The following is a 15,293-nucleotide window of genomic DNA, read 5'->3' as shown; positions in this document are numbered from 1 at the left end:
TTAGTATGCCATTGTAGAGAGTTTTTTTTAATTAAATTCTGTTTGCTAAAGTCCATTTCATGATAGGATAACTTGTAATACAAGTGGATGTCTTTCACAACTAATTTTATTACCGCTTGATTTACTATTTACCTACAAGTCACCTTGAAACGGGCCCGTGGTAGTTTAGAAATAGTAAATGTTTGTGACACATAATACACTTTTTACACACTAAATGCAAGTTGATTATTACCTACATTAATACCAGCCTTCAGATTAGTTTTATTAAAATAGAACATTACTGTAGTGAAGAATTGCGAAACTAAAGTGGCAGTGGGCGGGGCACATTGCTCGCAGGACTGATGGCCGATGGGGTCAGAAGGTTCTGGAATGGCGTCAAAAGGTTCTGGAATGGAGTCCGCGGACCGGGAGACGAGCTGTCGGGAGGCCTCCAACAAGATGGAGCGACGACTTGGTTAAGATCACGGGATCGCGGTGGATGCGGAAAGCACAAGACCGGTCTGAGTGGAGAGCCTTGGGGGAGGCCTATGTCTAGCAGTGGACGTCTTTCGGCTGACATGATGATGATGATGATGATTACTGTCGTTACAATTTACTTTCATACTTACTTAATCGATTTAGGCAGATTTAATAAATAATTGGTACGAAATACCGTTATAACATAATACGAAACCTTAAACTGTATATATAATTCAAACAAATCACGGTCAGTTTTCTTCTACTTCCGCACGTTATCTAAATCGTTATTCAAGATATTCAAACTCACTCACGCGAATCCAAAGCAAGTGATACATAATCGGGAGGCATTAGCTGCCGCTACATTTCTCGTGGCGCATCACGAATCCCGCGACAACCAACATCAAGTTAATTACTGTATCCGCCTTTGCACGCCTCAGACGATCTAAATTTGTTCTGTTCCAAGCTAAGCTTTGGTTCGCTTTGTTGTTAGTCCAGTCCTAAAATGAAGTATTAAACTCTATGCTTGTTTGAAGAAGGCACAAAAACCCAACTCCAGAAGTTAACAAAACTGGCAAAGTCAGAAAAAAGTAATGATGTCGTAGTTTTATTCTCTAATGTTATAAGCAATATACAGCAATACAAAACACATCGCATCAGCGTTTTCTTGTTTTTGCGAACCGAAATCATCCTTAAATTTTTAGTTTCTAGGTATGTGGGCGTATTTATAATATACATAATTTTGGTACCAAATGTAAACACACCAAACCAAATAACCAAGCATATGCTATATATTTATTTTCTTTGATTTTGAAACGTTACTGAAATAAAAACAGTTGATAATTTTGCTATTAATTTATGTCCAGAAGTTTTGTTGCTTTTATATTTTATTATGTGCCGAAGAATATTGCAATACTAAGTGTCAGCATTCACCGAAATGCCCCTGTACACAATAGTTTAGTGCGGTGATAGGCCAGCCAGGCGCAGTTTCGTAGCTAGTCAGCCAGCTGCTGCTTGCTGTTTTGTCATATTAATCATAAACCAATCCTGTGACGTTGACGGCGACTGATCCAACACCTACCAACTGAGGACTACAATAAAACGTATCCTTTGGCAAACATTTTATTTACAACACTTTAATATCTGCCAATATCTGCTAATCCGCTACTTTGTAAGTAAGGGACTTGGGGACGTGCTGCTGGATTTTTTAGCCGGTGAGAGTTCGGCACTGTCTGGGCCTCCCTTCTCAGGTGACCAATAAATCGTCAAGATTTCAAAATGAGTACGAATTCACATGTGAGGAGAAAAAAAGGTGTTGCCAAATGAATTGTTTGTCAAACGATGCATTTGATCGAACGTTAGTTAAACCCCACCAGAAATACAAATATAATCGTTGATGAACAATAGTTAGCGGCGGGTTGGTACTTGGTACTGACTTGTCATTGGAGCGCAGCGTGCCGTTGGACCTCGTCGGCTCGTCGCGGTCGCCCGGGCTCGAGCCACTCATCTGCATGGCGTCTACGTGGGGCTGGCTCACCACCACCGTGTTGCACACTGCCAGGATCAGGAGGAACTCGCGCACCTGCAACAAACTGACGTGTGACTCCTGCGCCACAATATGCTCCTTGCCTGCTAGAGTGTGATGTAGCATTAACACACAGTTCTTTCGCGCATCTTGTCCTTGTCTCTCTTAGCGGCATGATGAGTAGCATGAGTATTAACGTAGACCCACTACATCTCGGCCTCCGTTGCTCGCCACTTCTCACATGCCACTCTTCGAGTGTATGCTGCAGACATAAGACTTAAGAGTATATACATTGATTGATTTAGACCTGCGGAATGATGGTGTCAGTCGTTGCCACTTGTAGTGAGACGCAGCTACAAGTTGGAGCCACTATAGAGGAGCCACTGGAGGCACTTCTACTGTAGTGGCTATTCACGGTGTGTTTTCTTTTTTGCGTAGCGGCTTAGACTTCATACGTCATTAAAGAAATTTATGTAATGTAGCACAGTTCGTTACAAATAAATTTGAAATTTAGCTTTGGTTTGTTAAGTACTGGGATCAGTATTCGTAATTTTACGCACCTTTTGTGTGTGTTGAGTGTCATTGGAATCTAACAGGTGTTGTAGCATTCTTCTGTTCGGAGACACTTGCGTGATGGGAGTGACGACGGGCGGCAAATCTATCGATGGTTCCGCCGGAGGACCAGGCGGATGATCATAATCCACACCACTCACGGTACATCTCCTGAATAGCATCTTGTTCTCAGTAAGTGTTCCCGTTTTGTCACTGAATAGGTAGTTGATCTGCCCCAGCTCTTCAGTGATGTTCAATGCTCTGCATTGAGTGCGCGTGTTAGTCTGAGCATCGTACATTTCTACGTCCTGATGTATGTGGTACACTTGAAGCAGTTTCGTCATCTCTATCGTTACGTATAAAGATACCGGTATCATGACTTGCAGGACGATGATGTACGTCCAGAAAATGAGTAAGCCTTCGTACGCGGGCGAGCCCGCTTTGGGGATGAACAGTGGGAAATCGAGGAGGCTGTATTGATCGAGCCAAGTCTTGCAGCCGACGGCACCGGCGCAGCATAGGAAGAGTAGGACTAGAACGCACCAGATCACGTCAGTGTTCATTTTTCTTTCGAGTTTGGAGCACTTGTAGCGCGGGCCGCCGTTGTTGAGCATGGCTTTGGTCTCGTGGCCGGCGTACACGACGATGCCCTCGACAAAGTCTGTGTTTTTGATAGTGCATTCCCTGAGGAGCAGGTGGTCAGAGTTGAGTGGCACTCGTGCCTGGTCCGGGTGCGAGATCGTGCCCGTGAACCGGTATATCTTCGTGGAAGGCCGCTCCACTTCCACTGAGCTTCTGAATTTGGCTGGACTAAAAGTTAAATGCTGAAAAAAAAGAAGAATGGGAATCAGAGTTTGTACCGAAGTGTAAAATCTATTTTAGGTTAGGTCAGAAAAGATTTTCGAATTTGTTCTATAGAGCTTTTATCGATAATTCCGGACAGTTTTATTTCTGTATCCGATTCTCATTATACTAACCGTTGTCAGATGTAATGTTGACGTGTCACCGCGTGATAAGCCGGTACCATTCATCGTGCGTGACATTCATTGTTAATCTTATTTTAATTGGCTGGAGCTTTAATAGTACATAATTGACGTTGATGCAACCCGCTCGACTCGAAGCAGTCTCATTTCCGATTTTATTGTGTAGGTAATATCGGAGAAAGTGTTCCCACGCTTTGCTTCTTAGGTACTGGGGTATAATAGTGAGTCAAAATCGAGAAAAACCGCCATTATCATGCCTACAGTGTTATGAAAGCGACGTTAATGTCAGCCCGCAATGAGGTTAAATGTGGATACTCGTTGGACTGGAACGACGGTGACACACTTTGGTGAATATTCGCTAAATACAAAGCAAAGAGACAATACCGGCCCCAGCTACAGGCGAGGGAAATGATTAATGGTCACAGTGATTACGCCCCTAAGTTTAGGACATTAAGTATGCATGAAAAGCACATAAGGCCTTGACCTTCATTGCAACTAGATTTGAATCATTTTTCTATCCATTACAGTAATTGAAATACCGGGGTTTCGGGTAAGTGATAAATAACACGGCCGAGGTACTTTCCAGGTGTTGTTTATAAATATATATATGTGTATTTAAAATAAACTTTTATTTCAGTTAGATTGAGAGATTTGTGCAGGTAAAAATCACTTCGATTCAGTACCTATAAGCAAAATATTTTTATTCGAAGTTACCGATACCCATGACATAACTAGGTATACAGCAGACCCCATTTCACAGACATGATAGGCGACATATGATTAAGATAATTTGAAATACACCGCTGGTTTGAGGAGTTCCGCAACAAAATAAAGACCGATACAGTTCCACCTGTAGCCTGTATGCTAATGAAATAGGGGCTAGGACAGAATGTGGTATAGTAGGTAATCCATTAATTACTTGCATAAAACAATTGTGAGAATAAATTGTTACCCGTGCCAAAAGGTATAACTTAAATAACCTAACCAACAAAAACTTGGAAAACACCCGACTTTATGTCACTTCAAAGTTCAGTATCTCAAAAACAGCTGAACCGATTTTGATAAAACATGTCTAAGAACCATGGCTAGAAAACCTGCGTTTAAATAAAAAAAAACGTATTCAAATCGGTCCACCCGTTTAAGAGCTACGGTACCACAGACAGACACACAGACATACAGACACACATAGCGGTCAAACTTATAACACCCCTCTTTTTGCGTCGGGAATTAAAAAAGGTTTAAACAATGTTTACAAATCTCAAAACATGATGTTTACTACGGAGATTTGTAATTACAATGCTTTAACTAAAAATTTCACACAATTTCAAGAACGACAAACAGCTATGTAGGTATATAACCCTATGTTGGTAACCCTGACCTGATGCAAGCAGGGTCATCATTTCATGAAGTCTATTATTATTCTTTCAACTTAACAAGTGAAAATTATACCTATATTTAAATATTAATTTACATATATAAATATTAATGTGTCAAAGTCAAAGTTCGTTGTTCTCACCACATATAGGTGAGAGTGCCACTTTTGCGCTTTTAATCTTGAGGTTAAGTTATAAGAATTTTAGAAAAATAACTAATTTAAAAAATTATTAACCTTTGGCCTTTCTTTGAGTTTTAGGCCTCGAACTCCGATTTCGATTCCGTTGGAATACACGAGATTGGAGCAGGAACTCTCACTCAACCGTTAAATCTAAAGACGTATTTTTTGCACTGGTTTTTGCATTTAACGTAAATAAAGACTACGATGTAATTTCCTATGGGATTTTCCCATGAGAATTTGATAAAAACCCGGAATTTCAATTCCACTGCCCGGACTTATGGTTCACACGGGCGAACTGGTAAAGGCTAATATAGATTAAGATTAAGACATCCTAGGTAACAGTTGGCGTGACGTCATAATCATAAACGTTCTCTTACCTTTTCTAAAAACCCCGGCGCGACCATCCTCTGCTTGAGATTGGTCTCGCCGTCCAGGTTGCAGGTATCTAAGTAACAAAGGCCCATCGGGTTGGAAGAGTGCAGCAGCACCATATCGGCCGGCACTGCCTCGTTGTTCGACAGGTGCACTAGGTCGCCCACACGCACGTCGCGCCATTTCACTCGCACGTACCGGTCCACTGATCTGCGGGAAGGAGAAGGAAGTACATTTAATAAATAGAAGAGGTATACGGCTGGATAGATATTGTAATTAAATTAGTGTTTACTCTTAAGAAGCGGTTTCTGGAAACTTTGGCTCAGCTCCTTCCCCCCACCCAATCCCATGTGAAATTTTATATAACGCATATCCATACTAATATTATAAATGCGAAAATGTGTGTGTTTGTATGTTTGTCCGTCTTTCACGTGGAAACGGAACGACGAAACGACGTGAGTTTTGCTATAGAGATAGTTTATGGGCCAGAGGCTACTTTTTATCCCGGAAAAATGCACAGTTCCCGAGGAAACAGCGCGCGATAACCGAATTCCACGCGAGCCAAAAGCTAGTTTAAGTATAAATACGTTAATGTGATGCTTGGTTGTGTAGTGAAGATTTGGCCATATTTTAGTGGAGAACATACTTCAGTTAAGTAACCCAGTTTTGTCGCAATTTTAAACTATTTATTTTAGAAAAAAAACTTGATATTGCATTTCAAAAGGACACTAAACACAGTCACATAAGTAAGAGGCACTTGAAGGTTTAACCTTAAAATGAAAAAAAGGGTTGCCGGATAGGATTTGAACCTGCACCTCCTACGGCTTTCTGCGCCAGACGCGTCATGCGTCATACCAATTTGACCACCGCCACAGCCACCGCGAATCCATCAGACCGACCTAAAATCGTATTCGTTTGCATACGCCAATAATGACGCGTGGTGCCATCTCATCATTAGGAAAGGCGTAAGAAATTATGCACCACATATATAACATATTTCTAATATTTACTTGGGCCCTCGTGAGATATCATTTATAAACGAATAATTAAACACGTATCAAATCACGTTTTTTAAGTCAGGAAACAGTTCGACAAGTTTCGATATTTTCGTAAGATCTTCATCAAGGTGATTTTTTGTTTTTATTAGCAATAGGTACGCCTGCTCAACGAAATCTAAGTTTTTTTAAAGAGCTGAGTAAGAGTATTGCTAATAAAAACAAATAATATTAAGCTTTAAATTACTGACTGCAACTGGATTAATTAATACAGACTAAGTAATCACAACTTATAATTGTAATCGTGTCAGGCGTTACTTTGCAAAGATAAGTACGTCACACATATTTTACATTATGCTATGAACCAAAACGTTTAAGCAAGGCTTGGTTTTACTTTCATTGTCTATGCCAAATCTAATCTAATATCTCTATTACGAGCTATATATGTATTTCGGGGATCTCGAAAACGGCTCCAATGATTTCGATGAAATTTGTCATGTAGGGGTTTTCGGGGATGAAAAATCGATCTAATTTGGTCTTATCTCTGGGAAAACGATTGTTACCGAGTTTTAGCCCGGTCACCCAGGTTAAATCTCTATTAGTTAAATCTCATTTAAATTAACTATTAAATCTCATTTAAATTAATTAATTATTAAGTATTTTCCCAGTTCTTATTTGACACTGAATTTTGAAACGATCAGCGAAACGATGTTTCGTATCAAAAAACGTTTAGGAAAAGACTGACGTTAATTGATTTCTATATTGTGGTAGTGATTATAGCAAGCAAAGGGGTATTTTTCCCTGCAGCAACACTAAACTTACCTATGAAAGGAATAATATTAATGTGTTGTTTAAAAAAACGTAATATTAGAGCTACTTCTGTATAGAAACAGAAACTGGTTTCCATATGAAAAAAATTGCTCCAAATATTACACATTCGTTTTCGCTTGTTGTCTACTAGTACTAGTACTAGGTAAGTAGGTATAGCAAACAAATGTACATGTAATTTCCTGTGTAAACACTGTTGGTATATCAATAAATAAAGGGGTATTTTTCCCTGCAGCACCACTAAACTTACCTATGGAAGGAATAATATTAATGTGTTGTTTAAAAAACGTAATATTAGAGCTATTTCTGTATAGAAACAGAAACTGTGCCCTTAGTGTAAGTTTTCGGTTACAAAATACGTCTCGATCGCGTTCGCGTTAAAATCTCAAGTTATATGGAAACACGAACAGCGCCTCTAGCAGAACGTTTGCGATGTTCGTGTTTCCATACAAATTAAGATTTTAACGCGAACGCGATCGAGACGTATTTTGTAACCGAAAACTTACACTAAGGGCACTGGTTCCCATATGAAAAAAAATTGCTCCAAATATTACGCTTGTCGGCTTTATTCTCTTAAATACATGAGTGAATATGAGATCTAACGCAAGTGACCAAGGAACACATTTTTAAAATATATATTATAATCGGAAGTATTGTGGATTTTGAATAGAAATAAACCAAAAAAAAAAAAACTATATGATATTTTATTTTATATTGATATTTATTTATTTATATATTTGATTTATTCCGCGAAGTAGTGTAGTATGCAAAATATCCGCGCTCGACTTAAATATTTGTAATAGTGCAGAACTCCTGTACGATGAAAATGATATAAGTATTTTATGCATACTAATTCCATTCATAGCAGTTGCTTTTTACTGCCACAGACAAACAAATGTGCAGCGAGGTGGAAAACTTGTAAGCAACGGGCAATAAAACTATGTATTTACACGGTACATTTGAGCCAATAATGTCTCCATGCGTAATGAAAAAAGTACGTCAAGTATGCTTGAATATCTGTGTTTGCGATATAGGGGTACGCAAATATATACAAACAATCGCCATATCGCACGTCATTCTGTTGCATTAGATTTTCTCAGGGGAAAATAATCATAATCGTGATCAGATTTTTATCCTCAATGTTGTAATGGACATTGGATACATACATAAATATTTTCATATATAAGTTAAATAGAGGTAATTTACTGGTTGGTGTATTAGCTAAGTTTTCATTTGTAATCAGCCATATTGTACCGTTTGTACCCAAATAAACATTAAAACATTATATTTGCCAGTTGTATGATAACACGTGGCCAAGCGGCAAGAAGCAAACGTGAGCTTATTTTTATGTTCCTCGTACTCATTTCTTTCTTGCAGAGAGTAATATTGAGAAAGGCCTTACCATATGGGACGCGTTCTGAGTCGGGCGGGCCGGCCAACTCATACATTGCCAAACAAGGCCTTAAATTAAAAGGCTACCCAAGTATGACGAGCTCCACAAAGAAAGATTTTCCTGGCTGTGAAACAGGGTAAATTAATCCCTAAGTGGTGACATTTGTACATCAACATTTTTCCTGCTTTTATATCTAATAGGAGGAAAATATGGCGCCTCCGTTGGTCTGGTATTTTCATGATGAGCGAAATGTTTTATTTTTTTATATAACAAAATTAGTAGTAACATTATTATGTAACATTGTCTTTGTCATATATACATACTAGCTTTTTCCCGCGGCTTCGCCCGCGTGGAATTCGCATATCGCACGCTGTTCCCTCGGGAACTATGCATTTCTCTGGGATAAAAAGTAGCCTATGTCACTCTCTGGCCCATAAACTATCTCTATGCCAAAAATCAAGTCGATCCGTCGCTCCGTTACGACGAGAAAGACGACTAACATACAAACACACACACTTTCGCATTTATAATATTAGTATGGATTAAGTAATTCTTGAGTATAAATATATTATGTACCTATCATAATAATGTAAGTATTTGAGTCACTAGTAGAATCATGCATTTGTTTTATTTAGTCATGAATGAATGTTGTTTCCCTGATTTTAACTTATCATCATTATTTTCTCTTTTATCAGCCATAGCCATAAACCGTAAATGTACTCAACGTAAAGAATATGCAATTCGGGGAAATACATAACTATTTCTTTGTCATTTTCATATTATAAATTATTGACACAACGACCGCGCGCATGAAGCATGTCAAATGATTTGTCAATTCGTTTTAGGGATTACTATTAGGTACTTTACATAGTTATCATATTATCTCCGTCCTCCTGTTTAGTTAAAGGCTGTATTCTTTGGCAGCTGTGAGGCGAGATGATGTAACTCCTTCATATCACAGCGCCATTCAATGCAACGCTCTCTTATCACTGGCCGGCTACCACACTGCGAATGTCGTTCACTTATCAAGTCTTCAGTAGTTACTACGGTCACCACCCACACATCACAATAGAGCATTGTATAATTTATGTAAACAATAATTTCATGTCATAGTTATATCTCTTTATTCCATTGACACAAATAAATTATGCACTAGAACAAGTCTTGCATATTTTAAACGTACAGATAACAAAAGGGAAAAAATAAATTTAAATTACAAAAATTGGATTAGAATTAAATAATCTTAATTTGAAGTCTAAATAATAATAATTAAAATTCTAATGGCTACTTGCTAGAAACATCCAAATCTCGAGTTAGTGTTAACCCCATTTAGTAGTGTCAAAATGTATGGAACTGTCAATCTTAAGCCAGGTTTAAATACTAAATCTAGATTTTTTTTTCTGCAAGACGGCCTAAAAGTGAAGTCGAAATGTTTTAATTTTAAAACTAATCATTATACTATGCGTAATAAAATGAATTCATCCTTAATATAACTGAATAGATTCATATTCGTAACCATTAATTGTGTTCCAAATTCTAAATTATAAAAATACATAATAACATTAATTTCATTGGCAGATATGTCCATTTTTATACAATGTTTACTTCTGATTCAAATGTTATGTCAAAATAGTCTTTAATATTATACAGAGCCTCTTGAGTCAACTTCTTTTAAAGAAAGGTTTCAATTTGACATCATTCATTGATTCAACTGGTGTGTGATTAACACGACAGTCGGTTTAAAATCATTAGGGTCGGTGTACTCGGAGTTTCAACTTTCATTCTTTGGTAAACAAATGCTCGATGGTAAAAGCAACAGGTGACGTAACGAGCGAGCTATTAAAATCGAACGAGTATCAAATCAAGCCTTCTATTAGGGCACGGATTCCGTATAACGAAAACACAAACTTGCTTTAAAATTAGCTACGTTTGGCATATTTTTAGGGTACAGTTTGAAAACAATTAAAACCGTTTACTGCGTCGAACTACTTATCGAATATAAGGCCGATTGTAGAGTTTTTGATATTTAAAATAGTATAGCGAATAATATCTGTCAGCTATAACGATCTAATCTGGCGGTTCCTTGACAGTAGTCATAAAGATTTCGACTATTCCACAAGAAAAGCAACAACATGTTCATTCATTAGTGAAACAAGTAATAATGGCTGACTCTTTTATACAGAGCTTAAATTATATTTGGAAACAAGTGTTCCATTTTAATAAATAATTATACCATAAACATATTCGTCATAACAAAGCAAGTAGACTAAACCGAACAAGGCATACCGCCACGCCAAGCATAAAGAAGTAACGGCGACACAACGGTGGGAACAACATTGACCCAGAAGGGTCTTTGCGACAAGCGCGTTCCGCGGAACCTTAGCGTCGCCGCACGCAGACAATGGGCCAACCATTCAGTTCGCTCCACAACGAAAGTGATTTAACAGCTGATAACCCACTTTGGCTGCTTTCTAATGTTGTCCTCGTCTTAAATATCGGGCTATGACGTCACACTACAATTACTTACGTTTATCGCTTCTTTATCTTTGTTACCATACGTCCTACCCCGGCTCTCCCCATTTAAATGACGTAAACGGGAATCCCCGAACGGGAAACTCATAACCGACTCTTTACTGCATCTGGTTGTCTACTTTTGCTCCAATTAGCTGTTTGTTTTGCTTGAAAATTGATAATATAGTGTAGTATAGATAGCGAGATGTTTCAATTAACTACATTGAATACATTAAGCCATGTACAGTAATAAGTAATATTAGAATGTTTACCAGATGTAGGACAGGACATAGTGTATAGTAATCCATACCTTTGATGTGCAAACGAGTTTGTGATGATGTTTACATGTCATACACTGTCAAAAGCGTGTTAAGAAATATTGGAAAGCGTGTCAAGAGTTAGACGTGACCGATGGATGAGTAATAAGCCTGGACTCGCAGGCCAAATCTCAGCGAATCAGCTGATGCAATAAACTAGCAATTTCTTCTAAAGCGTGACCGTTTTTAGGGTTCCGTAGTCAACTAGGAACCCTTATAGTTTCGCCATTTCTATTTCTTCTGTCTGTCTGTCTGTCCGCGGGTAAGCTCAGAGACCGTTAGTACCTATTAGAAAGCTGTAGCTGCAGTCACGCCGACAGTGGTACAATAAAAAAAAGTAAAAAAAAAATTTTTAGGGTACCTCCCATAGACGTAAAGTGGGGTGCATTTTTTTCTCGACTAACCCTATATTGTGAGGTATCGTTGGATAGGTCTTAAAACCACTGGGGTGTTGCTAAGACATTTATTCTATTCAGTGATCTGTTTGCGACATATTCAACTTTAAAGTGCAAATTTTCATTGAAATCGAGCGTCCCCCCGTCCCCGTCCCCCCCTCTAAAATCTGATTGTGTTGGGTGGAAAAAATTGAATAAATTCAGAATCTCTTGGCCGTTTTTTTTTTGTTTAGGACAGATTTTGAAACGGGCAACGTACAAATTTGTCACATTAACCCAAAGAATAATAATAATTTAGGACAGTTAATTTTAGAATATTTTACAACATTTAAATCTACGTTGAGTTAGGTTGGCAGGTCATCGATGCGTTTAAAACCCGATAAAATTAAGGCAATAGTGGGATGGCACATTCCTTGACGCAGGACAGGAGGACTCAATTCAATTCCGTCCAAGCGGAAGCCGGATGGTGGATCCGAATATTCCAACCAAATTATAATATTAATTGGTTTTGAAAGCCAAGTTGAATATCGTAATTATAAAACTACAACTTCTGGGTTTGAATTCCAGCAAGTCCAGGGTTTGTACGATTAATTAAAATGAGGCCGAGTCACGGCTCTGGTATTTGTAACTTACGGTGTCAATAAAATCCTGATTTCGTCCGCAATATCTTTTCCCGGGATTATAGAGTTCAGCTCGCCGCGGGACGTCACACAAACAAATAAGGGCGAGTGTCTAGACTACACCATAATTCTATGTCATCGACCGAAACACTGCTTACTTATTGGATTTATCTATCCATCCAGCAACCTCAATTATGTCGAGCACTATCAGTCGTGACTAATCGTTTGCCACTAATATTGTTATTGATTATTTACATAGAAGTAATCAATTCAGTTTTTGTATGAGTCAGACCACGCCGCTACTTTCTTAAACAACACAATGATTGCATGTTTGTTTATACTAGCTGTACTGTCTTTTGATTTGTCTGCAAATTATAAGAATATATTATATATCGTCAGTAGAAAGCAAAATCGCTAAAGCGCCATATATCGCTTTGGCGCTTTAGCGATTTCACCTTTCCACTAAATTTTGCTTTTAAGCAGAACAACTGCGATTTGATTATTACCATAAGGCTAAATTGAATTATCAAGCGTAAACAAATAGAATCATTGTACGAGTACTTTTACTCCGCCACGGTGACAAAGGAACCCGCGACAAACACAAATCAGTAGTTACGTCAACATAATGAATAGATGTCCGGATTGTCAAAAGCTTAGCTGACTTCACGTATATTTATGGAATATCTAATGGGTTTTTCATATTCCACTGTCAAGTGACATGAGGTTACACGAACCAACCTTCTTATCATGATTAGTGCGGCATCAATGGTTAATAATTAGAGTTAAGGTGTGAGTATTGTCTCGGTGATCGATGATGTAAGCTCGCCATCAAACGGCTGTGTAAACTACTAAAAGGTAAATACGTGAGTCACGCCTCAAACCAGCCCGATGGTAATCACAAAAAAGCAGTAAATCGAAGGGTGAAGATTTACTAACACTTATAGACGAAAATTTCCGTACCTCTTTACAATATACTAGGTGACACAGGCGCGTTTCAGCTAAGTTTAATCGCATTTTTATTCATTAAAACAATATAGTCGATATTGTCCCTAGGAATTAAGTATCAAATACTTGTGACAACGGATAGAGAAAAGATAACAGCCAAACACTACTAATCACTGGTAAAATAAATGTTAAGCAAGTACACTGAATGGGCAGTGGAACTTGGGAAACACGAAATTTGTAACGGATGACAAGATTTCACACCTAAGTGAAACTGAAGTTAACGATACCACGAGAAAAATATAATTAGTTAGTTTTTATAGGCGCAATCTGTTACACCATTTTAATTATTGTTGTTCGTGTTGTGGTGTTAAAATCTCATACCTATTTACATTTAGCTCCTTAGAAAGGTTTCATAAAAAATGTATGATGTCAATGACACTATGAAAATATCTATTTGAAGACCAATAAAACCATTAATAATTATCAAAGAAGAGAATACTTAATACCTATACTTACATTACAATGGAGTAATAGATAAAATACAACAAAATATTATTTGTGGTATAATATATAATAAGCCGTGGTGGCCTAGTGGTTTGACCTATCGCCTCTCATGCAGAGGGTCGTGGGTTCAAACCCCGGCTCGCACCTCTGAGTTTTTCGAAATTCATGTGCGGAATTACATTTGAAATTTACCACGAGCTTTGCGGTGAAGGAAAACATCGTGAGGAAACCTGCACAAACCTGCGAAGCAATTCAATGGTGCGTGTGAAGTTCCCAATCCGCACTGGGCCCGCGTGGGAACTACGGCCTAAGCCCTCTTGTTCTGAGAGGAGGCCTGTGCCCAGCAGTGGGACGTATATAGGCTGGGATGATGATGATAATATATAATAATATGTATATGGACTGTACCGTGTTTGTTGATGATTTTGAACCGAATTATAGAAGAGCTAAAAATAAGGTAACCTCATTGGGTTACCTGGCTGCCCCATTGAGTAATCGTGCTCATCATTGTAAGCACGATTTATTTAGTAAGGAAAATTAAATAGTAAGTTACAAACAAGATCAAATCACATAGTAATAAAATTCGCAATGACGATAGACTGAAGAATAGATCTATTGTATAACAATATCATGAGTGCCGCTGATACAGATTGCATCGTAGTGCAATCGCTACGTGCACGTGCCATTATTTTATTACCCACAGACTGACGTACGGTTAAGAAATTCACTGCCACTCATATTACTCAGTCTCAATTTGATCCCAATTTTTTTTAGAAAATAATATAGTTTGGAGTAATTCAAAGTTAATTAGTTGCTGGAGAAATACACTACGGACCATGTGCATACCCGTATATGTACGTAGGTAGTGTATTTGATATCGACGGTGAAGTACCATTACCTCCTAACGGGGGTGCTAAGATTCTCAATCGCATGTCAAAGGTCAATGTCAGTTGGAAGGTATTGCACTTCGCCGTCCGATATGTATGACTTTTAAATTCAAACTAAGAGAACTTATAGCTAAATTCCTCATTATTGTAATACTTACTATAAAACTGACGGGCTGGCGACTATGAACTGTTTGTATTAAAATTGGGTCATTGCGTGTAACTATACTTCCTTTTTTGTGATCTATCCACTTGCTCTAACTCTAACTGTAACTAGAAAAAAAACATGCTCGACGCAATTCCACTGTCAACACGCCCCCAGTGACGTCCGGTTAGTGTAACTTAAAACCTGTAGTTAAGTTAATTTAACATGGGTATACTAATGAAAAGATAAATAAGACATTAAAACACCATCGGACATAACAGCGAGAAAATGCGAAACGAGTAGGTAAATGATT

The 15,293-nt window shown here is 38.1% G+C and overlaps 1 protein-coding gene across 1 annotated transcript in view; it reads right to left on the bottom strand.

The window, feature by feature from the left end:
- Window positions 1-15,293, bottom strand: part of LOC141445292 (phospholipid-transporting ATPase VD) — a 62,615-nt gene that overhangs the window by 16,057 nt on the left and 31,265 nt on the right. Inside the window, exons 2-4 of the mRNA XM_074111090.1 lie at window positions 5,449-5,653; window positions 2,542-3,357; window positions 1,893-2,038 (exon numbers count right to left, since the gene is read on the bottom strand). Of these exons, the coding sequence (XP_073967191.1) occupies window positions 1,893-2,038; window positions 2,542-3,357; window positions 5,449-5,653 (1,167 nt within the window). The remainder of the gene's footprint in view (window positions 1-1,892; window positions 2,039-2,541; window positions 3,358-5,448; window positions 5,654-15,293) is intronic.

Source organism: Choristoneura fumiferana, chromosome 2 (genome assembly GCF_025370935.1).
Source record: "Choristoneura fumiferana chromosome 2, NRCan_CFum_1, whole genome shotgun sequence".
NCBI lineage: Eukaryota > Metazoa > Arthropoda > Insecta > Lepidoptera > Tortricidae > Choristoneura > Choristoneura fumiferana.
Note: the sequence above shows the minus strand (reverse complement) of the source record. Positions and strands in the feature narration are given on the sequence as shown.